We start from the raw sequence: 24,214 nt of genomic DNA, 5'->3' as shown, positions 1-24,214 counted from the left end.
TTTTATTGCATTCTATATTCGAGGAAAAATTGCTGGAGAATTTTATGAAAGAACAGATATAATCTCTGAGAGCAGATATCTAACCCACTGCTAGTAAACAGTAGGTACCTAATAAGTACTTGTTGACTGGTACAGGAAACCTCTGTCTACTCCTTGAAATACAAGTCCTCTGGGACCAGAGTGTGGAGGGAAAGAGGACAGGGAGAAGGTTCAGAGGTCAGGGGTCCCAGCCACCAAGGGTGCTGACCTGGGGGGATCCAGGCTCTCCACCAGCCAGGCTTTGTCCTCCAGCAAAGAGACATAAAAATGAAATTACGCAGAGAAGGAGGGGCATGGAGGATGGGGGAGAGGAGACCATAAAACCCCCGAAGTGATTCTACACCTTTTTCCCTTGGAAAAAAAAAAAAGCTTTTTGGGGAAGGCTGTAAATTTTTTTTACACCAACCTCGTAAAAATGACATCGGCACATTCTCAAATTAGAACCATTAAAATGAAAACCAGCAACGCACAGATACAGGCAGGCCCACGTGGGTGGGAGACACACAGCCCAGTTTCAGGACCCCATCCCCAACAAGTGTGTTGAGAATGCGACCCCTCCAAGGAAGACGATTAACAAAAGAACCCACCAGGGCCCAGAAGGGCAAGGCCCTCCCTAGAAGCCGGCCCTCCCCTCCATTCTTGCCCCTCTTGGGGCCAAAACCAGCTCCCCAGGAAGGTCCAGCAGTGGGATCTGGAAGAAACTGAAGCGCTGTGGGCTGAGGGTGGCGGGGTGGCGGCGCTTCCCCTCCCAGACATGTCCCAGTGACTGGAGTTCTCTGGAAGCGGGTCTGCTCCCAGGTCTGGGTTCAGGGCTGCCGTGAACCCAGCCACTGCCCTCACGCTAGCCACCCCGCAGGGGCTCTAAGAGTGGGGTTTGGAGTGGGGGCTGTGCAGGGCATATGGTTCCCTCCCCACCGACTCCCACTGGGGCTCCCGCAGGAGAACACCTAGCTGACCCACTGAGAGGGGGTCCCGGGATATGCCCACCTGGCTTCAGTCCTTCACCCTTAGAAGAGGAAACACTCACCTTCTTCCCCCTCAATTCTCCCCACTGTCCCCAAACTTGTTATCAGTAAGGACAAGAACTCTGGTGTAAAAGGGAGATGAAAGAGGCCGGGGGGTGGGAAGAGGGGGTCTCAGAATTCCACAGCAGAAGGGAAGCCTGGGGGTACAGTGGGCAGGCTCCTTCCTAGTCCCGAGGAAGCAGGGGCCTGGGGACACCCCTCCTCAACCTTTCTCTCCCCTCTTAGGGAAACTTCCTTTCCTGTTGGACTAGGAGGCAGACACGCAAAACAGGGGGGCCTTTGGCTTAGTCACCCAGGAGGGGTATGAGAAGGGGAATTTGGCCCTCTCAGGACCCTGCCCGTCACCTTACTACCTGACCCCACCTCCCACTTGCCCCCTGTTCCCAGGCAGGAGGGACACAGGGAGTTTCTAACACTCCCTGCAGCTGTCGGCAAGTCTGGGACCTCCCCCGCGTGAACTTTCTAAGTCTCCCCTCTGAGGAGTGTGGGCCCTGACTCTCCCTTCAGGGCCCCCAGCACCTCCTGGGAAAGGACTCATTCTACAGAAAGAGAAAGGGAGTCTGGAGGGTGTGGGACCGGAGATGAAAGAATGGGATCTGGGGCGGGAGCGAAGACTTGAAGAAATGGGCCCCAGACCTGCAGACGAAAGGCAACTGCTGTCAGCACGTGTGAGGTGTCTGTGCTAATGCACCTCCGAAGACTCCCCTTTTCCACCCCATCCCCCCAGGAGCTGGGGCCACGAGAGCCAGATGGGGGAGGGAAAGGAAAATCTCTTCCATTCTTCCTTCCCCCAACTCCCTGACACTGCCCACCCCCCGTCTCTATGGAGGGGGCTGAGGTAAAAGCCCATTAATGTGCAGAGCCCCCCAACCATTCTGAATCTCCTCACAGGATGTGAACAGGGTGGGATTTGGCCCCGGTTGCCACAGCAACTGCAGTGGGAGTTCCCAGACGCTAGGCAACCCTCCTGTGACCCTTGCTGACCTGTCACCCCCGCAACCAGAGGACAATAGGAGTGGCGGCTCTGGAGGCCCCGGACGCCTTTCAGCCCAGCCGCTCTGCCCGCTGCCCGCCCCCCCCGCCCGCCGCCTGCCTGGCCCAGTCCTCCTGGCCCCAAGTCCAGCGAGCATCCAGCCTGGCCCCCGAAACCTCCCCAGGCCCTCCACCTCACTTCCCTAGAGCTGCCACACACTTCTCCCAGCCCTGGTTGTGCCCCCATTGGAGAGCCCAAAGGATATTTGTGGAGACCCCAGGGAAAGCCCTACACACCAAGAACGTGTTCATACAGGTGAAGTCAGATTAGGAGAAAATGCAAGGGTAACCTTCAAAGAAAAAATGCCATCCTAGAGGGGAAATATGGGCCAAAGGAGACTTTGGCTTGGTGAAGGAAGGCAGGGGTTGATGGGCAGCTGGCACGCCTGTTGGGTTCAAGGCATCTCTAACAGGATCACTAACCCCAGCAGGCCAGCAGGGTGCTGGGTGCCAAACGAGCTTCCATGCATGTTTGCTGAGTGAATGTGCGCTCCAAGGTTCACCGTCCTCCCCCTGCCTTCTTCTCAGGGGAGATTCACCAGGAGACTGGAGACCAGGTGAAAGCCCCAAGGACAGAGTGGAGGCAGTGGGGCTCTGTCACTCACCGAAAAGGGGCTGGGAGGAGGGAGCAGGAAGCTGGGGCCTTGGCTGCTGGACCGAGGCAGGGCAGCCAGACCAGACGGGGACCCTCTCTCCAGTCAGACAGGGCCGGGCAGCCCAGCCCTGTCCCCCCACCCCCACCCCCTGGCTGCCTCTGTTTAAACAAGCTCTCGGCCTGCTGTTGCATGGAAACCGGCGCCGGCTCTTGTTCCAGAGTGACGTGGCTGCCCTCTTCAGCACTGTTTGTTTCGGCCTAAAGTCCTGTCACCAGCCTGACTTCTGACTCGCCCTGTTTATCTCTCTCTCTCCTTTGTCAACTCATTACTCCCAAAGGCCAAGACTGCATTTCCAGGGCTTGTTTATCCAGAGCAGAGGGGCAGGGACCAACCGACAGATGGACAGACGGACAGAGGAAGAGGAGCCACGGGGGCACAAGGAGGACGGACCAGGGCGCCACCCGCAGACCCACTCACGGCCTCTGGAGTGGCCACTTAGAGCCGGCGGCCAGCGCTGCTTTTTGTTGGTTTGTTTTAAGAGTGCTTTTAGCCTGAGAGTGGAGAGCTCTCATTCAGTCACCAACAGTGGTTTATTTAGCACCTAGTAGGCGCCAGGCCTTGCTGCCTTGGGGACTGCGAAGTGTGGTAGGAGCTGAGCCCTGCACAAGGAAACACCAGGAGCCGGGAGAACCGAGATCTACCATCCCTGGCACCTGGACAGGTCAGTGCTGCCTCTGGCTGCCCCCTTATCCATGATGTGGGAATAACAACAACACAAACTTCCCACAAACAACACCACAAAGGTAAGGGGATTAAAGTCCCAAAGCATCAAACAGAGGCACAGAGTTTTTGTTTGTCCTCCAAGGACTTCCTGATTGGGGTTGAGAGGGAGCAGGCACTTGCTGGGCCCAGCCCTCTTCCTCCATTCACTCTCCCAACAAAGAGTCAGAGACATGTGTTGGGGGGGAGGGGGTAACCAAAAATCGTTACCCTGAAGCTCCCCTCGCCAAAGCTTCACTCATATATTGGAGGCAGAAGGATGGCCCACAGAGTGTTTCCTTTTAATTGACAATTTTGTAATTTTAATTTTGCAGGGTTCTTTTCATAGTTTGGAGCCAAGAAAACCTTTTTTAAGTCTCAAATATTTTCCTTGGCCCTAGGCACTACGCCCGTAGTGAGCGCAAATGGATAAACCAGCCCTCCCTCCGCCTGCCTCCAAATCTCCACCCCAGTTTATTTGTGAAACAGATATAGGATTTTCCAGGACTTTGGGATATTCACCAAAACAAACAGGGATAACTGGAACGTGGAATATAGATGGTAAAACACAGCCTGAGTGCAACGCAGAACACAGAAACCTGATCAGTACAGACAGTCCCGTCTCTCCCCACCCCACACCTCTCCCCGCTTATCCTGCTCACTGGTGCTCAGTCTTCTCTTTAAATAATTTTTTAAAAGAAACTTTCCCCCTAGCCTTCCCTCCACTTTCACAAATTTTCATAGCTCTGTCTGCCTAGAGGTGCGAGAGAAGTTTTCACCCATACAGAATGGGTGGCCTTGGAGATCTCCGTCCTGGTGTGTTTTGTTATTATTTTGATAAAGGGTAGGGTTCTGCCCTTTGACCTTCTGTCCCCCATAGATGGTACAGACTCTGTGGGTCTCTTCCCCAGGGAACCTGCTTAGGCAAGCTTGGGAGATGCCAGCGAACTCCCAAGGACCATCTCCCTGGAGAAAGGAGACAGGCCTTTTCTGCTCAAGTTGCCACTGTTTGCAAGAGGAAGGGATTTTTAAAGTCCTCAATTCTGTTCACACCCGTATGGATCAGTCACTGGGGGGAAGGATTTCACGCCCAAATTGCATCTGATCCTAACAGTCCCTGTACTTCAGGTGCCAAGAGGCCAAGGCTCAGGGAAGCCCAGGACTGGCCCAGATGGACTGCCGGGAAGGAGAGGTGGAGACAGAACCTGGGTTTGTTCATTTCCTGCGTCAGTCCTGGCTAACCAGCTCGGGAGTCGGCCTTCGGACAGTGCTGCTTCCAATCTGACCTCTGGCTTCAAGTGTGGTGGGAAAGGGCCCCTTAGGGGCTATGAAGTGGGAGAAGGAGCCTCAGGGCAAACCTGGGGGAGAGCAAGAGATGACGGGGCACACACCTGTGCACACAGGGCAGGGAGGGGCACAGGCAGGGAGGCAGGACCACCCCCCCGCCGGGGTAATGCCACCAGCAGTGATTTGAGAAGCAATGTCAAATAAGAGAAGGAGCATCCCAAGGCCAGGGCTGGCTGGGCCGGTTCTCCTGAACTTGTCAAGCATGATTTTCCCTTTTTCCCGGGTGGGGCTGGGAACTGGGGCCCCTGCTCTGTCATAACCCAACCAGGCTCCCCACCCTAAGGCCTCCTGATCCTCAGAGAGGCTGGTCTTGGACTCCTGAACTCTTCAGTTTAGGGTGGGAATGATGAAGGGGGAAGAGGGAGGAGGATACAGACAGAAGTTTCCAGTCGGGCACTAGACCTGGAGGCCTGCCTCTGCTTGCTGCTCGTGAACTCCTCCCGGGTACGCTGACCCCTGGTGCCTGTGAATTGACTCACAGCTTGGATCAGGGGCCGGAGGCAGAGGTTCAGGTGGGGAATGCATTACAATACAAACAAAGTAAAGCTACCAATGAGTGCAGAGCCCCCTAGGCCAAAGAGGAGACACCAAGAGCAGGGTCTCCCTCCCCCAACCCTGTTAACTTAGTCAGAGTGCAGGAGAGCCCAGGTGCCCGCCTGCCCAAGATGCAACCCCCTCGAGCCTGCTGCCCAGCCATCTGTCTGCCCTTGTGGGCATTTCTGAGCCTAAGCCCAGAGATCTCAGGGCCCCCAGCCACACCACCCTTTCTGGAAGGGCTGCTCTCCCCTGGCCTTAGTGATCACTAGGGCCCGGGGTGGGGGGTGGGGCGCGCTGGTGGTCCCTGCTGGTTGGATCTTCTCAAGAATGTTAAGGTCAGGCAGCTAGACTGGGAGCGGAGGTCCCCGGGGAGCCGGGATCCGGCATCCCTCCCAGGTGGCTGGGGAGGCGTGCCGGCTCCTACCTGTTGCTGCTGGAAGTGCAGGAGCTCCGCGGGGCTCATCTCGCCGTTGCTGTCTGCGCCCACTGCCGAGTCCCTGCCCGCACCGCCTGCGGCAGGGCCCGCAGCCCCGCCGCCGCTACTGCCGCCGCCGCCGCCATCGGCCTGCCCGGAGAGGCTGCCCACGCCGTTCTGACCAGACGGAGCTGACCTGATTGTCTCCGAGGCGGATTCCACCATCATGTCGCTCTAGCGGGACCTGGAGAAGGAGGAGAGACGTGGGGGAGGGGCTGAGGCGCGAAGGCCGGACGGCGGGCCTGCAAGGGATGCCCCCAACACCCCCGTCCCCAAACAACACAGCTCCACCGAATCGTGGGGCGGCTTCTCCCTCTCAACTTCCTGGAGGCCGACCCTGGGACCCCTGCTGGGGCGCAGACCCTCCTAATGTCACCCTCCCCCCAGGCCCAGGTGAGGGCAGCTCCAGCCTGTAGCTGAGGCGCCCCCATTGCCCCATATTTCCTCGAGGGGGCGACGCCTCACCCCTAAACCAGTTCAGGCCTCTCCCTCCAGGCTAGCTTGTAAGGCAGAGCCAGGATGGGCAGGGGTCTGCAAGGACTTAAAAGCAGGTGAGGTATTCACTGGGAGCCACCATATTGCCTCCCCTCAACACCTGTGATGGCCGTTGTGTTTATTTCCCCCCAGACCCGGAGCTCCCCAAGGGCAGGGCCTCCTTTCCCGGCTGCAGCACAGGCAGCTGCCGTCTGCCCAGCTTCCACTACTGGATGCCAGTCCCTCAGCTGGGCCTGGAGCTGCCCCCGGGACGCGGGGCAGCCGGTGGTCCAGCCTCCCTGACCGTCCATTCTAAGGCCCTCAGCCCAGCGCCTTGCCCAAAGCTGATTCTCAGTGTTTACTGTCTCTACAGGCACCCGGACCCCTTCTCACAAGAATCGTGGGAGACCGTTCCTTTCGTCCTGATTTTACAGATGGGAAACCGAGGGTCCAGAGCATCAGAAGATTTACCCAAGGCCGAGCCAAGGCCTGAATCCTGTGTCTTCTTCCCCCATGTCCCGAAACTGCCTCTCAAGCAGTGGCAAAAACATGCTCAGAAGGACAAGAGGGTATGACTGGGATGGTCAAGGCCAGCAAGGAGGGGCCCTGCGGTTCCTTCTGTATCTCATGGAGGGTGCACTAGCTCAGATACCTGTTACACAGACCGAAGCAGATGGGGGGCTTCAGTGGGCAGAGCTGTTCTCAAAGGCTGGGGTCTCCAGCTATTGCCAAAGCCACAGTCCCTGGAGAGGAACATTGATTTCAGCCAACAAGACACAGTTGGTACCCACTACTGATCTCTGACAGGAGTCTTAACCTCCCTAAATCTCAGTTTCTCTGTCTGTAGAAGGAATTTCTCCCAGCCTCAGAGTCCCGTGAGGAGTAAATAAACCAGCACACACAAATCGCCTGCAGAATTAAGGTCCAACAAATGATTGGTCCCTTCTTCACCTGCCCTCTATTTGTAAGGGTGAAGGCCCTGGGCTCGGAGAGGTCGAAGACTTGGCCCAGATCACACAGCGATCAAGGGGTGGAAGCCAGTCGGTGATCTTTCCTGCCCTTCTTGATTCCCTTTTGGCCTTTGCAGACCCCACAGACACATGGAGTCCCTGACCCAATACCTGGGTGCGGGTGGGCTTTAATAGACCAACGGCTGGAAGAGACTGACTGCCCTAGTTTCTTCTCCAAAGAGGCAGCCCCCAAATTCTCTTTCACTCTGGAAGAATTCTTTCCCGTCACCCTACTGAGCCCCTTGCTGTTTCTGCCCCACTGTCTCAGAATGGGAAGGACAGTGAGGGTATGGGGGATCTGGGGGGCTAGAGCACTGCTGAGGGCCCCTGGGGAGGCCACCAGTCCACGTGTGGCACATCACACCTGCTCTTGTGCGGCCCCCTGGGTGACCCTGCGCTGCTGGAGTGTCCCTTTTTCTCTGCGTGTTCCCAAGGGCTTTTTACAACCCACCCCCCCCCCCCAACCCAGCTGCGGCTCCCAATCCTGGGTTCCGAGAGGAGTTGGGCCGGGGGCAAGGGCAAGGTTGGGGGTGACGGTTTGGAAGAGATTGAGCACTCCCTCTCAGGCCTTAATGGCCGTGTCAGCCTGGGGGCCAGTGGCTGCCAAATGATGGATGGCATGGACACCATCCTCCACCCACGAGAGCACAGGGCTCCAGCCCCTTCCCCACAACCACCCACTTCAATTCCCCCCAGCAGCCTACAGAGCACCTTCCTGCACTCAGGCCTGGGCACCCCCGCTGCTACCCAAGGGGGAGGGGGAGACAGCAGGGCCGCTCTGCTCTCCCTCGGCCTGACCCTGGCCCTCATTCCAAGTCTAGCTGCCCTGAGATCTGAGAACTCCTGGGCCCCTGGGGACAAAGACCAGAGCCTCAGGGGTATGTGTGTGTGTGCACAGGAGAAAGGAGAGAGAATCCAGCAGTTTCTTCCTTGGGGTAAGAGAGAGTGCCCCCCTTCCCACACTCACACACACCATAAAGTTGATCAGACAGCAAGTTTGGAGAAAAGGAGAAAAAAGGAAGGAGGATGCAAACAGAAGTGTCCTTTTCTTTTCTTTTTTATTGAGGGGGGGATATAGAGCGACACCCAGTGAACAACATAATTGCTGCAATGTGGCGTATAATAATAGCTATTCAAGCGCCGATCATTCATATTAAACAGGGTGAAGCAAGCCTCTCATTTGCATGCTTGAGATTATATGCATTTGAAAAGTCATTTCCGCAGGGTGTATGAATGGCATTAATTCCCACGTGGCACTCTGCTCTGCCCCCTCCCCCAGGCTCCTGCCCGCCCACCATCAGGAACCCAAATCTGCAGGTGGGTGCTCCCAGGAATCTCCACACCCTCACCTCTGCCCTGAGACACCTGCCCTCCCGAGGGGAAGCACATGGGCAGAGGGTAGCCTCATGCCTGTCTCTCTGCTGGATGATGTAACAGCGCTGGGGTGTTCCCGCACTGTGGGTGAGCAGGTTCTGTGTGCCTGGGGCCCAGCCAGGTAGGGGTGGGGTGGCTGGGGTGGGGTGCTGGAGGCAGGCCTTGATATCAATGCCTGGTTCCCATAAGGATAGGGGAGAAAGCCAGTGTCCATGGGAATCTGGACTCTGGTGGGAGGAGACAGGGGCCTGAGTGTCAGGGCGCCTGAGCTCAGTCACAAGCAGCTGTGAATCCTTTCCCTTCCTCCTCTGCGCCTCCGTTTCCCTGTCTCTGTGTGGCGAGGTGGTCCTGAAGGTCTCTTCGGACTTGGAAGCTCCAGGAATAAAACTCCCCAGTGTGTGGATAAGAAACCACCAAGTTCTAGTGGCAGCTGAGAGACACGGAGGGTCCACTTGAATCAAAGCTGTCCCTTTCCCAAAGGGAAATGCAGGCCTCAAAATTCCCAGTGGAAACTTGGGCTGCCTGCTGTGGTACTGAGGGGGCCCCTCCAAGAGCCCCCTCCTACGTTCACTCCCACCCCTCTGCCTCTTTCCACACACTCCCTCCTCTGCCAAGCCAGCTCCAGCCCTGGGCACCCCTGTCCTCAGCAAAGAGCTGCTGACTGACCACCTGCAGGAGCCAAGAGGCGCTCTGGGAAGGAGACCATCTGGTTTCAACGGCCAGCTGGGTGACCTTGGACCAGTCACTGGTTGCTTTTTTTTCCTTCAAATGGACATGTAAGGAGAGGGAACAAGATCTTTCTAGGATTCCCTAAAATTGATTCGGTCATGGCCCACCCAGCCTTCCCTGAACCCTGCCCTGCCGCAAGCTGGGGGCAGCACAGAGTCATCCCCTGTGCTCCAGGATTTCTCCCTGGGGTGCTGGTCCTACCATTGGGCAGGTCCTGGTTTCTGGTCTCTCAGGGCTCCCCTGGGGCGCCAGGGCACCTGAGAGCCTCTGGCCAGTTAAGGAAGGAAGGAAGGAAGCAGGGTCTAAGCCGCAACCGCCTCTTCCGCTCTGGGGGCATCTGCGGGGCCGCTGGGGGCTCTCCCACCTCCCCTGAGGCTCCTGGCCCTTCGAAGGACGCGGGCTCGCAGCACGGACCGGCTTGGAACGCGCCGGGCCTGCCTCTGTCCCCTCCCTGGCCGGAAGTGACGAGTTCCACCCACCTTGGGGCCAAAGGGAGGACCCAAAGGTTAGGGTGCTTTCTGGGGGGGAGGGGAAAAGGAACAGGGAGCCCCACACGCGGAGAAACCTTTTGTGCCTTTTCCGCGGGCCCATATGGTGTACGGAGTATTAATTACCGTAGCTTTTTAATTAACAATCGCTTAATCTGAGCGATTGCCATGACACCCTATGCCTCGCCGCGAACCCGCGCCGCCCGCCCTGCCAACTCATCAATTAATTTTTATTGACGTTTTCTTCCCCAAACAGGCACAATACCAGGGTTTTCCAATTAACACCTCCGCGATCTCTAATTAGTGCAATTAACAGACTGATGGATGCCCGGAGTTTACCCGCAAGGGAGGGAGGGAGCGAGGGAAGGGGCGGGGCAGCCCCCAGCGCGCTCTCGCTAGGGGCTAGGGGCCGCGCATCCGGCAGGGCGCACACGCGCACACGTGCATTCGCGAAGCCGGAGAAGGGGCGCACCCCCAGCTCTCAGGGGGAGCCCGGCTGGTGGGGGCGTGACCACAGGTAACCTGTACCCAGAGCAGTGGTGGTGATTTGAGTTGAAATAGCAGACACCGGGGTCCAGCCCTTGGGAAACCTAGAATCTTGTCAGGGGGGCAGTTGAAAGCCTGAGACTAGACTAGACTAGAAGCTGGCTTCTAGCCCTACCTCTGTCACCAGTTTGCAGTTTAACTTGGGGCAAGTTCTTCCCTTTTCTTCTCCGTAGGATGATGGGGGAAATTGGACTAGATATAGCTATCTGTTTACAATGTATATAACGCTATCAACTTCCAAGAAAGACTGGGAAGCCGACTGCAATAAAAGACAGACAAAGCTACTTAAAATATAATACCATGGGGTAGTACAAGGGAGAATAAATGGGCCAAGACCTTAAGCCAGAGGATCTCAAACTTCGGTGCATCAGAATCGCCTTGGGGGGCTTGTTAAAATACAGATTACTGGGCCCCCAGCCTGGAGCTTCTGATTTTAGGCCTGGAATGCCCTGAGAATTCATTTCTTAAAAGTTCCTAGGTGATGCAGATTCGGCCTGTCCAAGGCAACAGCAGGGCTCCAGCAACAAGCACTGGCTTCAGTTATGAGCTTCCTGGTGGCCAAAACAAGGTGATCTACCTCCAAGACCGTTTGTTCATTCAACGTGGCCAGTTAAGCCAAGCACTGAGTGAGGCCCTATCTACAGGATACTAAAACTCGGTCCTGGCCCCCAACTGGCTTACAAAATTCAAACAAGCCAGCGTAGGTGTCCTGGGTGTTTTGAGGGCAACTGGTAATAATGGAGGTACAACTTCACCTCCCTTTTTTCCTGGGTAAATTTGGCATTTGTCTTTTTGAAAGTTTAGCCAGTATTGTGAAGTTTTGGCCACAAAGTCATTCTTCTCTTTCTGATGCTGCCCAGGAGAATATTTCACCAGCAACGACCCTTCATCCATTCATTGGTTCAACAAATATTTAAGCACCTACCCACGTGCCAGCCTGTGTTTGTGCAGACCTGAGTAGGCCTTGTACTCCGGGAGCTATGTCCCCACAAGGTGAGGCAGACGATAAATAAGGACACATGTAGATAAGCTCAAATAAAACAAATTCTATAAATATGAGTATAAGGAACAAATAAAAGACTCAATTTATATGGAGGAGCAAAGAAGGCTTCTTTTTAAGAACTGGCATCTATACTTAGAAATGAAGAATAAGCAGGTATCGGTCAGGCAAAGTGTACACTGAATGTAGGGGGAACAGCAATCTGCAAAAGGCCTGACTTCACAAGAGCAGTCACTGGTTTCTGAAGACTTCCTTCAGAGCAAAGAGTCTTTGAAATGGATGCAATTCTGGATTATATAAAAAGACATGGGACATCCCTGGCAGTCCAGTGGTTCAGACTTCACCTTCCAAAACAGGGAAAGCAGGTTCAATCCTTGGTTGGGGAACTAAGATCCCACATGCCTCATGGCCAAAAAATCAGAACATAAAACAGAAACAATGTTCTAATAAATTCAATAAAAGACTTTATAAATAGTCCACATGGCGGTGGGGGGACTTTCAAAGATAGGTTCTCATAAGGTGCAATTTAGAGGAAAAAAAAGCCACACATAAGCAGGTACCATATGGAACAGAGCATGGGGCTGCCTTTTATTTCCTCCCTTCTCTTTTTCCTCCTCCTCCTCTAGCTGTCCTGCTATCAGATCCCACTTGTGTCAAGGGATGTAAAGCAGAGGGCTCTTCACAACGAGCGCTGGCATTTCAAGCACCTGAAGGAAACTTCCCAATCTGTCATCCCAAGGCCTGGGGATCCCCTTGCCCATCCAGCTCAGGCCCCGAAGGCCCACTGGCTTCGGGCCACCAGGTGAGAGGAGGGCTCCTGCAGGAGCCCTGGGGGCCTCGGCCTTTCCTCCCAGCCCCTCATTGGACCTCCTACCTGCTGACCCTGCTCTGGTCTCTTATTAGCTCTGTAATTAGAACATGAGCAGTGAGGTCACCATCTGAGCCTTGGTTTCTTTATTTGTCATGTGAAGCTAATACAGTAACCCTTCCTCACAGGGCTGCCGCGGTATCGCTGCCTGAAGGTATGCAGAGAAGGCTACTTACTACCGTTGTGGGGACCCAGCAAGACCAGATGCCATCCCCTCATCCCGGCCCTGACGCTGGGGCCCCACCCATTCCAGGCTCGTCCATTTTCACTCTCTTCAGCACTTGAGGAAAGTGAGATAGAACCCAAGGGTTAGAATGTCTCTGTAGCTCCCAATAGGCTCCCCAAAGCAAGGTAGGGTGATGCGAGCCCCATGACCGCTTGGCACTCTGATCAGCCTGGGCAGTGTCTCTCCTCAGGCTGAGGGGGCCATCAGAGCTCCAGAAAAAAAGCTCAGTCCCTCTCCAGGGCCCTCCCTGGACTGTGGGACGCTCTTGTGTGGGTCAGAGTCTGGTGCCCTGGGCTCCCTGCTAAGATTCTCGCTTCAGCCTAAGAATCTCCCTGAACGGCACACTGGGAACTATCTGGTGTCCAAGTTCGGGGATCATTCGAGGCCTCTTCTTAGCACAAAACCTCCAAGCCCAAGGAGCTAGTGCACATGCCAGGCTAAGGACGTGCCAGGCTAAGGACGTGCCTCTTAGAAGTCTGTAGCCGCCTCTGATTTGGAAGGTGAGCCGCCATCCCGGGGTTCTCTGTTCTAGGTTCTCCTCCAAGTTTCAAATAACTTTATCTTCTAATCATAAAAGTAGGACATCTTGGCAGAAGCATGTGAAGAGGAAATAAATGAATAGTACCTGTAAGTCTACCAGCTGGAGAGCTAGACTTTGGGGCCCCACCCCTTTCAGTCTCGTCCATTTTCTTTCTCGTTGGGCATATAAACTTTTTTTTTTTTTTTTGCATATAAACTTCTAAAACGTGAGCTTGGGTTCATAATCTGTACATGGTTTGAATTTTTGTTTTCCCACTCACCACTTACTATCATAACCATTTCCACATGACATCAAATATTTTAATCAGCACTTTTTAGTTGTCACAGAGTTGTGTGAATGACGCTGGCCACAGAGGGTAGTGGCATTTGGGCACACAGAAGTGAATAAAACACAGCCCTTGCTGGGCGGGAGGGCGGTTATAGCTTGGTGGAGAGAGACAGACACAGGCAAACACAAGCATTAAAAAATATCCATATATATGCTCTGTGTGCTAAGTAGCTTCAGTCATGTCCAACTCTTTGCAACCCTATGGACTGTAGCCCACCAGGCTCTACTGTCCATGGGATTCTCCAGGCAAAGAATACTGCAGTGGATTGCCATGCCTTCCTCCAAGGAATCTTCCTGACCCAGGGATTGAACTCCTGTCTCTTATATCTCCTGTATTGGCAGGCGGGTTCTTTACCACTGGTGCCACCTGGGAAGCCCCCACCTGGGCTCTACCCCGGATCAATTTAATTGGATTCTCTGGGAAGTCAGATCTAGGCATGGAGAATTTTAACAGCATTCTAAATTTCCGGTACAGCCAGGGTTGAAAACTGACTACACAACACACAACTTTACCAGTGTTACGTTCAGGAGATACTGGAGAAGGGGGCTGGCTATGGATGCCTCGAGGGAGTAAGATGCTCCGGGAAGGTTTCCTGTAGGAGGTGACTTCTGAGCTGAGTCTTCAGTAAGTGAAGCCTGGGCACACAATTTGTGAATATATTTTAGTAACAACTATTCCACTCACAGAGGCCTTGAAAGTTCTTTCCCATGTCCTGTCACACACAGGCACTCACTGTGACGTTTGAAGGAACCACACTTTGAGGAAGTTTAGTGATGTTTCAAGGTTTCTCGGCTGCTAGGAGGTTGAGCCAAACTGAAACCCTACAGCTCCCAAACCAGAGCTCTTCCCTGGGATTCCATCTCAAGGTGGCAAAGCCTGGAGGGCGGTCACTGGAATTTCCCAGGAATCCGAACCTTGCCTCGCCACCATCACCATGCCCCTGCCCCAGCACACTTTTCACTGGCTCCTGCCCCAAAATGCTTCCACCAGGCCCTAGCAAGGTGGCCTCCCTCAACACTTCTTTCGAGTACCGTGACCAAAAGAAAGAATTAACAATGAGAAAAAGAAAAAAAGAGAACCAAAGAGCCCACTCCATCTCGTTAAGAAAGTAAACATAAGAGCCATCTAAGTGTCTAATTAAGCTTCTAATTAGTCCCTGCTTGTTACTAATGCAAATTAGATTACTCCGCTTAACTACAGCATGTCCACAACACCCTTGTTAATTGCGGCCTTTTGAAATTAAATTACTCCCTAATTAGCATATCAAAGCCATTGATTCGGAGCTGGGAAAGATGAGGGCAAGAGGAGCCGAATGCCAAGTTTGGTTAATCAGAGATGGCTAATTAAATAGTGCCGTCTTTCGTGGGGGGCCTGCTGGTTAAGGGGTGGGGTACTCACCCAGGGCCTGAGAGGCCATCTGGAGCCTGGTTCTGGTAGTGCCCTTGGCACCAGGGGGCTCCCGTGGGCACAGGAAGGGCTCCTGCCAGCCTGGGACAGACCAGTGGTCTGGCCTTCTCTGGGCCCTGGTCCCTCTCTTTGTCTCCCCTGATGATATCTAGCAGTGGCATTTACAGAAATCTTGGGTACCAACTCAGAGGCATCCAAAAAACACATCCATATTCAAATGTGCAAGATACAGGATCCTTCCACATCTTTCTCCCTGTTCCAGGATGACTTCCGGAAAGGTTACTGCAGCCCAATGCTTCTCTAGTCCCCACCTGTGGTTCCATTCTTGGAAGAAAGCATCCTCTCCCCCACCAAAAAGTACATTAAGTTTCTGTTGGGGATGGCAGGTAAGAGGGTGATGACTTTCATAGAGGGGTTCACCTGGGAACGGATGGGCTAACTTCAGCTTAGAACAGACCCCTCAAGACGTAAGACCCTAAAATTCCCTCCGTGGTAGAAAGAAGGGGGGGAAATTCATCTACCACCATCAGTTCTTAAGCAGCTGTGCGAGAATTAGATGTGGGTCAGGGTGTCCTTAAAGGTCTTTTCTGAGCTTGTACAGACCTTGCAAAGCCTCTCGGACACCCGTCCTGCCTAGCTCTTCCTAGAATACTTAAGTGAAAGTGAAGTGTCCGACTCTTTGCGACCCCACGGACTGTAGCCTACCAGGTTCCTCCGTCCAAGGGATTTTCCAGGCAAGAATACTGGAGTGGGTTGCCATTTCAGCAAAATCTCCATGACAAAGTTGCTCCCCAAGGGGGCCAAGTGGGACTCGGAGGGTACTCAACCCCAGCCTATCTTTACCCCACAGAAATACAGGCTCCATGTTTGATAGTGTTTGGGTTTTTCAAAAGAAGCCAAGCAGAGATATTTATGTGAAATTTACCACTGTAATAAACCTTGTGAGAGCCAACAAAGGGGTGAAGTTAGCCCAGCTGTGATCTCAGTCCTACGGCCAGCATTCTAGAGGGGCAAGTTCCAGTCAACTGTGTGACCCTGGACAAGTTAATCACCTCTCTGGGCCAGGGGACCTCACTTGTTAAGCAAGAACAAGGAGAGGAGGTATGTGAAATGGCAAATCACAGTCCCTCAGTCAGGGTCCGGTGACCACCTCGTTCCACTCTGTACCTGCCATAATCCCTTCCCAGACTTAGGATGTCTTCTAGAACCTTCCTCCTCCATCTTCCGTGCAGAAGGCAGAGTCTGACCTTCTAGGTCTCTTTGGCAGGAGGCACACACCTGTGCCCTATGCTGTACATTTAACAGATCAGCCCTGGTGGGGGCAACAGATCTTAAATGCCTCATCTAAAAAGGACAGAACTTTCACAAGAATAAACTCCTGGTGACTGACAGTCCCTAGCCTGGTCGATCAATGTCTCCTCTGCCAACTAGGATGTTTATCTGTGTGTATATGATTCTGTCCCCAGATCTTCCTAGCCTGATCCTCCTCTTCGAGTTTCTCACCAGCAGACCTCGAAGCACACAGAATCAAGGTCATGGCCAAATTTCTAAAGGGTTTGGTTTTGCTGATGAATGCAGGGATCAAACCGGGCCCAGGGGAGAGGAAGACTGCCCCCTCCCCCACCAGCTCAGAAGGGTGAATCTCAGGTAGTGTCCAGTCCATGGGTAACCATCCAAGCCAAACTGGGCTAAAGGCCCATATCAGTGGTTTTATTTTAGAAAATAAATTTCAAAGCAGGAAAATAGAAACGGGGAAGGGGTGAGGCTGTCCTGGTGTGAGGGGGAGGGCAGAGCGGCAGCACACAAGGGCCAAGCTGCAGCCCTCCTCGCTGAGCTCTCTCTCCCAAGGAGATTCAATTAATTGATAACAAGAGGCATCAAATTAATTTCTGGAGGATGTGAGATTCTGATGAAGGGAAATCTTCGTAGATGGGGATCGGGAGGGAGGGGGCACGCAGTGGCCCCTCTAATCAGGCTCCGCTGCCTAATTGGGGGGGAGGAGACTTTTCTGGGCCGCAGGGTCGCTGCCCCGCGCTCCACAGCGCCCCTGTCGGGCAGGACCCGCGGAGGCGGTGGAACAAAGGGGACCAGTCTCCTCTCTCACCCAACTCCCAATCCCTTCATTCCACAGCTGCAATAAAGTGGAGAGCAGGGAAAGGGGAGTGTGGGTGCTCCCTCCCCAGCAGTACAGTCAGGAAAACCGGGGCTCAGAGAGGGAGCATCATGGTCCATGGTCAAGGTTGCAGAGGGAATGAACAAGCGGGTAGTGGCGCTTACCCGAGCCGCTCACCAGGGAGTCTCAGACCCACGCAACCCAGACCGGCCCCAAGCTCAAGGAGGTCAGCACAAGGCGTGGGAGACCCTCCCTGTAGCTGAAAGACCTGAGGCCACCCGGCCCCTCTTCCAGAGTTCCCTGGACCTCTCAAAAGCCCCCAGCATCTTTTCGGAGAGGGCCGAAGACACTCGGCGCGCACGTCCCAGCGCTCAGGTCTCAGAGATCAAGGAGCTGCCGGCACCTCGCACTGATGCGCTTGCGGAGGCTCCGGGAAACACTGGCCGGGCGAGCAATCCTGAACGACTGCGCTCAGGCGGGGCGCGAGAACCTGGAGCTCGGCCTCTCCTGGGAACCCTGGAGGCTTCCGAAGGGAAAGATTCCCCCAAGTGGACAGACTACGCTCCCTCAACATCCGACCTCCGCATGCGCCTGCGACTCTGACCCGGCCCGGAGACGACCCGAACTGGAGATGCGGAAGCCTGGAGAAGCACTGCGCCCAAGCACAAGCGGCAGCCGCCCCTCCCTCGGTCTCCTGTAAATCCCGAGTCCCCATCCCTCCCCCAAATGCTCCCCAGCAGCGTGCCCTTTTCTTTCAAGGCGCATACACTCTGCCCAAAGAACCCCCTGAAGGAGAGAGGGGAGGAAGTATATGCTACCCTCTTTTGGACCAACTTCCTTCGGCCTGGGTCTCCTGGAAGCCTGGGCTCCAGAGCTGGGAAACCGAATCTAACGGAGTCTGCCCGCTGGCCGCCGGAATGAAGAAACAGAAGCCCCTTCACCAGCCCACTAGGCCGGTTTCCCTCCACACAGCTCAGCCCTCCTGCAGACTCAGCCGCTAGGACGAGGCATCTTGTCCAGGCTGGGGAGTATGGAAACCAGAGCCTGCCCCCCACCACCAGCACCTGTGGGAAAGATCCTCACTGGGGGACTTGCTCCATTTCTGATTTTCCAAGTTGCAAGAGAGCCACCTCTGCTAAAACCTCTTTTCGGAGAGACTCTGGCAGCTCAGCGGTGGAAGGCCACCGCACACAGTGATGGCTCCACAAGGTTTGTGGAATCCCGGTCTCCAATCCCCAACCCACCCTTCCCTCCAGTCACCATCATCTGTCTCTCCTTCGCTGCCCAAGGAAATTCTGGGTAACTTCCACCCACTGACCCTGCCTATCTTGAACAAATGCAGGGGGGTCACTAGTCTAGACACCCTACTCTGTAACCGTCTGAGAAAAACCCACCGTCTCATCCCCACTCCTTCCCATCTGCACTTGTGGCCCAGGTAGGTATGGTCAGAAACTCCCAGTGGGAGAGAAAAAACCCTTTCCCCACACCCTGCACCACCAATGACCCCACCCAGCTTCTGGTCCCAGCTTGGGAGGCTCCAGTTGGGCAGAGGATGGGGCCTGGGGAGGTAGGCAGGGCTTCTGGGCCCAGGCGAACAGGCTGCAGGGGACAAGGATCAAAGGAAGGAAGACCACCAGCCTGGCCGAGGCCAGAATGGCTCACTCCTTGAGGCACTAGCAGCTTTGACTCTCTAGTCCAGCACACTGTGGCCTTGTCCAAATGGGTATCTTTTGTGCTGGGAGCTCTTGGTTTCTAGGTCAGGCAGGCATGCTCTGAGTCCAGGCTCCTCCCAGGACCCACCTGAATGCTACTTCACAAGCCAACTGTATCTGCAAGCCTGGGTATGGGGGGTGTTGGAACAGAGGGTTCCTGTGCCCCCCAACAGGGCAGCACTGGCCGTGGGTGAAGGTACGCATTTCCATGGAGAATCCAGGAAGGCAACACTGAAAAAGACAGTGACTTCACCCTCAAGGGAAGGAGCTTTTTGCTTCTCCACGGTGATCCATCCAGAGGTGGGTCCCAGATTGATTTGAGACTGCCAGCCAAATCTATCTTCCATAAGACTGTGTGAGCCAGGGTTCCAAACCATAGGAGTCTCCCTTTTTTAGAGAAAGATGGTACCATTTTTCCTCCTCTGTGTTCTAGGGTATTATCCCTCCCACTTTTGTGTCCATGAGCACCTTAGGATGCTGGGGGGAGGTGGACCTTCCAGGGTCTTGTGCAGCTGAGAGATCCCAAGTCCTGAGCCCAGATCCTCCCTTAAAAGGAAGACAGGAAGGGGAAATCCAGCCTTCTCGCTGGAGGACTGAGGGGCACCCAGGCCTGAGCCCATGAAAGAGGGAGGGGAAGTGGCAGGCCCTCCCATCCTCTCCTTTCTCCCTTCCCCATAGCAGAGGCTCAAGCCCTACCAGTTACACTGGTGGGAGTTCTAGGAGCCCCACCACTAACTAACTATGTGACCTCAGACAAGCTGTTTCTTCTCTCTAGGCTTTATTTTCCTAATCCTTAAAATGGAGATTAATTTCGAGTCCAGCACGTGGCCTGGCAGTGCTGAGAATCTAATAAAAGCTACCCCTTGGTCAGTACTACGGTGTGCCAGGCACCGTTCTAGGTACTTTACACTTGCTCTTCCATCCCACTGGCAAACATGCTCTCAACTGCTATCACTGACCTACTTTATGTTTAAGAAAACTGCGGTTCGAAGAGCTTAATTAAGTTCTCCAGAGTCTCATCACCACTGGCAGGTTCCAAAGCCTTTTCCCCTGTGACCCATGTTCTGCCCTGGGAAGGCCCGAGTTCCTTGCCCTGAGTTCCAGAGTCCTGGCACCAAGTCATAGGAAGCCACTGCAGCCACTGGAGCCTCAGCATCCAGTCAAAAACAGTGCCCGTCCTGCCCTGGTCTGGGAAGCTGTGAGCTTTTGAAGGAAACTGTGCCAGAGCTCCTTGGATGGAAGAAAGTATTACTTTGCACTGCTGATGTTGCTAAGTCACTTGAGTCGTGTGCGACTTTGTTCGACCCCATAGATGGCAGCCCACCAGGCTCCTGTCTCTGGGATTCTCCAGGCAAGAATACACAGTTTGGGGTATTAGAAAAGCAAAGGCACTGTACCTGCTTGAGCTGGGCTGGAGGGGTTTGCATTTCAGCTGGAGAGACGGGAAAGCCACCAGGGCAGTGGGGCAGCAAAGGATTAGAGGTAGAGAAGAAGGGTGCAGCCATGCCAGGCGTGGCAGATCAGGGAAGCCTTCTCAGGGAGATGACCCTTCCCCTCCTTGCACCTCATACTTCTCTTCTGACAAAGACACCCTTGCACCACCCTCCTCTCTCTAATGTCTCATCTGCCTTTCCTACCCTGACAATGTGCAGACCCCAGCCCTCACAGCGTGGGCACTCCAATGCCCAGTCTGGGAGCTGCCCAGACAGTGTAGGGGCTCAGCAAACTCTTGGGGGATTAATTGATTAAAGGACCCTCCCACCACTCCCCCAACTTTCCAGCCCCTAAGGAAGAGGTGTGTTTGGAGTAGGGGCCCAGCAGGATATGCACATTCCTGGCAAGAAGGGACCTACCTGCCAGCAGCCAGAAAGGAAGTTTCTGGTCAAAGGCAGAGGAAAGGGGGTTGGGTAGGGGTGTCCAGGTGTGAGAAGGGACAGAGATAGGTCCTTTTGCAAGTTGGGCCACACTAGCCCCCCACCCCACCCCCGCACTCCCCCACACTGGTGTCATGACTTTCTCTCCCCAAGACTCAGGGGTTCACCAGCTCCCTAAGTCCTGCAAAACCTGCCCAGGACCGGGAGAGGGAGAGGAAAACCCCACCCAGCAATCTAGCCCTTAGTGCCAGAAGAAAAGGTTCCCATGGTCTCCCCCAGCGTAGAGCCAAGGTTAGGATTGGGGAGGGGTAAGGTAGTGAGGGGGGACCCAGGAGAGATTCAGATCTTACAGGAGTCCCAAGTTGGGGGGCGGGGAGCACAGCCACTGCCACCTGATGCCACTGTGCCCCACTGATGACAGTGGGAGTGACACCAGATGGGGAGCTCAGGAGACAGTCATGCTTCTGAGAGGCTCAGATCTAAGGGTGCCGGAGCGGGCAGACTGTCCAGGTGCCCACAGCACAGTCCCAGGGGCCTCCCTCCTACCTGCCAGGTGACAAAGAGCCCAGAACCCAGGCAAAACAAAGTTTCTCAAGTTAAAACAAAAACAAAACAAGCCTGCAGATTTCCCTTCCCCTGCAGCAGTTTTCTGCCAGGTTGGGCAGGGTTGGCTGAGGCAGGGGCTGTCTGAGGGGGGTGGCTCTCCTTAAAGCAGCTGGGGCCTGGCAAGCTTATTGGGCCTTTGCCCCTTCCTCTCACCCCTGCCCCACCCACTGGCTTACTAGGAAGCTCATCAGCTTGAAATGCCCAGTGCCAGTAGCGTTCAGTCCCAGGTTCCCACAAAAAGTGAATTTCTGGGTTCAAATCCTTGGCGTCGAGGTCTCTATTACCCGCTGTGTTCTACAATGGCACTGGTCAGACTCTCCCTCGGCTACAGACTGTATACATGATCCCACAGCTCCTTCCTTCTGGGTGGGAGAAGGGGGCACCCAGGCGAGCCTCCAGCTCCAACCCTAGGTGCCTCTCAAACGGTGCTCCTCAACCCCTCAATCCTAGACCCAACACAGTTGGCTTTGGGACAGTCCAGGCACGTGCTTTAACGCCGGATGAAGATGCTCAAATTCAAGTGAAAACCCGCATTGGCCAAAATGCTCCTAGGCTTTTCTCAGCAACCACTGGGATGACAGCTTCAGACTCGGGTTTTCTCCTGGGGCACCTCACCTCCAACCCCTGCTCCGGTCTCTGAGGTCAAACAGCAGGGAGACCCGGCCCAAGGATGCAAGACACGCGGGAGATCTCCAGACGGCTTAAACCCAGGCACCGAGGGAGCGAGGATATCAGCGGGGCGGGAGTTGGCAAGAGAAGCCGGCGATGCACACGGCTGAGCCGGGGGTTCTATATGGGCTCAGGGTCTCGGCGTTCCCATATCCTCTTCTCCTAGCCAAGAGAGTCCGGGTGGGACGCCCAAGTGTTCACGAGGTCGCCCCAATTGGAGAGAAGGAATCCGCAGCCGTTAGGGCCTCTGACTCAGAATCCGCCTCCCGCGAAAGCACACGGTCCTTTGCCGGGGAGGCCAGGACCCCTGGCAGCTCAAGGCGCCCCGCTTTCTAGCGCCTCGGGTTCTAGCCAGGCTCAGCTCAAGTTAGTTAGGCGTTCGTTGATGGGGAGCGCAAGGCTGGAGCGCTGCCGGGGTGACCGCCGCTCGGGGAGAAGTGTTTGCGGGGGGCCTGTCTGGGAAGATGCCACAGTTCTGGGTCTGAGGAGGGGGGTCCTACTTGGTTATCCCGGGACACTCTTCCCAGGCGACCTCCGAACCCTGCTGCCGCCTTCTCTCTTCCCCTGTATGGTGAGGCGGGGCTCTCTCCAAATGGGGCGAATAAAGATACCCACAGGGTCAGCCCCCCACCCTCCAGCACCGGCGCACAAAATCACAGGAGGCCGTTTCTAGACGCTCTCAAGTCCCCAAGAAGTTTTCCTCTCGTATGACCCAGCCGACCCAGGGATGAAGGAAAGGAGACCACTGGCCCCGGAACCTCCGAGATGCGACCCCAGCAAACCGAGTCCCCTCCTCATCCAAAGCGCGGCGAGTTGGGCTGCGGTCTCCCCCGTCCCTATTTGTCTGCCTCCGGCGCGTCTTGGGGAGTTCTAGACAGACTGGGGTTGGGGGACCCCACTTCACTACTTCCCTCCCCGGCTCAGCAAAGTCTAGGCCGGGAGGTACTCTTTGTTTTACTCGGGGAGTGGAGGGGGGTGGTGCGGTGGTCGCTCCCCCAGACACCCCATTTCCCGCGGGTAGGCCGGGAGGGGGCCGGTCCTAGATTCTCGGGGGGATGGCGGGCCTTAATAGCCTCTCCAGCCCCCCACCCCCACCCCGGCCGACCTCCGCTGCCCACCCCCCGCCGCCGCGCCGTAGACCCCACCTGTTCCCCAGGCAGCTCCCAGACGCGGGGGCCTAAGCCGGGGGCTGGGTGTCGCGGCCCCGCGGGGTCAGGGCGCCGCAGCCGGCCCCGGCTGGAACAAAGTGCGCCGGCCTGGGCCCGGCTCCTCCCGGCGCCCGGCGCGTCTCCGGCGGGCAGTTTGCAAACACAAAGTGAGCCAGTGAGCGGGCGAGAGAGTGCGCGAGCGAGGGAGTTGGGCTGGTCGCCGGCCCAGCCCCCACCCGCGTCCCCGGGCTCGGCCGGCCACCTTACCTGTCCGGCCCGGCCGCTCCGTGCGGGCTCCGGCCCGTCAGCCCGCGCGGGGCATGGGGCTCGCTCGGGTCGCCGCCCGGGCCCGCCGCCGCCGCCGCCTGCTGGGGCTGCCCCTCCGCGCCGCCCGGCGCCGCGCAGCTCCCGGGCGCCCTCCCTCCGCGCCGCGCCGGCCGGCCGCCCGCCGCGCGCCCTAGCCTCGCCGGGGCATCGCACTTTGGGGGCGGCTCGGCTTGCTTCGGCTCTGCTCCTCCTTCTCGGTCCTCCCGCGACGCTAGTCCTCTCGCTTCGCCGCCGGGGCTCCGGGACCCCGGCGTCCCCGCCCCCGGCCCAGCCCTGGTTCCGGCCCGGGCTCCTCCCCGCCGCGCCGCCGCCGCCGCCTGCGCCGCGCCCTCTTCGCGGGCTGGGCGGGGGGTGGGGGGCGCTCCGTCCCGGCCGCCGGCCGCACGCTCCGGTCCGTAGGGGCGGCCGGCTCCCGACTCCGAGGGGCTGCGACTGAGCCCGGGCAGCGAGTGGCTGCGAGCGGGCGGCACGCGGGCGGGGCGGGAGGGGGCGGGGGAGGCGGGGAAGGAGGGAGCGCGCCGAGAGCCAGGGAGGAGGGAGCCGGCGCGCGGCGGAGGGAGGGCAGACCAACTTCTAGCGCTACCATAATTCGCCTAAAGCAGGTGCAGCAACTTTCACCCGGCCCCGCAGCCGGCGGCGAGCGAAAGGAGACCACGTGGACCAAACTTTAGAGGAAGAAAAAGTGGGGAAGACATAGGGCTGCGAATCTGTAAAAAGGCGGTGGGGGTGGGGGGAATGGAGGGACCCCAGGGATTCACTCTGGCTTTGCGAATCCCAAGGCGCGCTTCGCAAACCCCAGCCTTTCTCTGGAGTCTGGAGGGACGGCCAAGCCCTTGCTCCCACACGGTTCATTGGTTCCCGGCGGGCTGTGCCCGGCGCGGGGAGTGGCCGGGGGCGGGGGGGGGAGCCAGGGTCTGGAGCGGGTGTCCTTCCTCCCCTCCCTTCTGCGCCCCGCTGCGTAGGG

The 24,214-nt window shown here is 56.2% G+C and overlaps 1 protein-coding gene and 1 long non-coding RNA gene across 9 annotated transcripts in view; one reads left to right on the top strand and one right to left on the bottom strand.

Moving 5' to 3' along the window:
- The window catches only part of FOXP4 (forkhead box P4), a 50,873-nt gene extending 27,410 nt beyond the window's left edge, over positions 1-23,463 (bottom strand). For 5 of the 7 annotated variants that reach the window (XM_005223436.5, XM_005223441.5, XM_005223438.5 and 2 more), the window contains exons 1-2: positions 23,191-23,463; positions 5,760-5,994 (exon numbers count right to left, since the gene is read on the bottom strand). In XM_005223436.5, the coding sequence (XP_005223493.1) occupies positions 5,760-5,978 (219 nt within the window). In that variant the 5' untranslated portion in view covers positions 5,979-5,994; positions 23,191-23,463. Of the gene's footprint in view, positions 1-5,759; positions 5,995-6,936; positions 7,028-23,190 lie in introns of those variants that run through there. The other 2 variants (XM_059880340.1, NM_001205524.1) reach the window with 2 other exon arrangements.
- LOC132343616 (uncharacterized) lies at positions 1,957-5,767 on the top strand. 2 transcript variants are annotated; one of them, XR_009492537.1, is made up of 4 exons: positions 1,957-2,352; positions 2,528-2,653; positions 3,030-3,413; positions 4,580-5,767. It is a non-coding gene; the product is annotated as an uncharacterized lncRNA (long non-coding RNA). The 2 variants fall into 2 exon arrangements; XR_009492536.1 differs by having other exon boundaries at positions 3,030-5,767.
- Positions 23,464-24,214: the final 751 nt, after the last annotated feature.

The sequence above is a fragment of the Bos taurus genome, chromosome 23 (assembly GCF_002263795.3).
Source record: "Bos taurus isolate L1 Dominette 01449 registration number 42190680 breed Hereford chromosome 23, ARS-UCD2.0, whole genome shotgun sequence".
Classification (NCBI taxonomy): domain Eukaryota; kingdom Metazoa; phylum Chordata; class Mammalia; order Artiodactyla; family Bovidae; genus Bos; species Bos taurus.
This window is presented reverse-complemented; position numbering and strand designations above follow the sequence as displayed.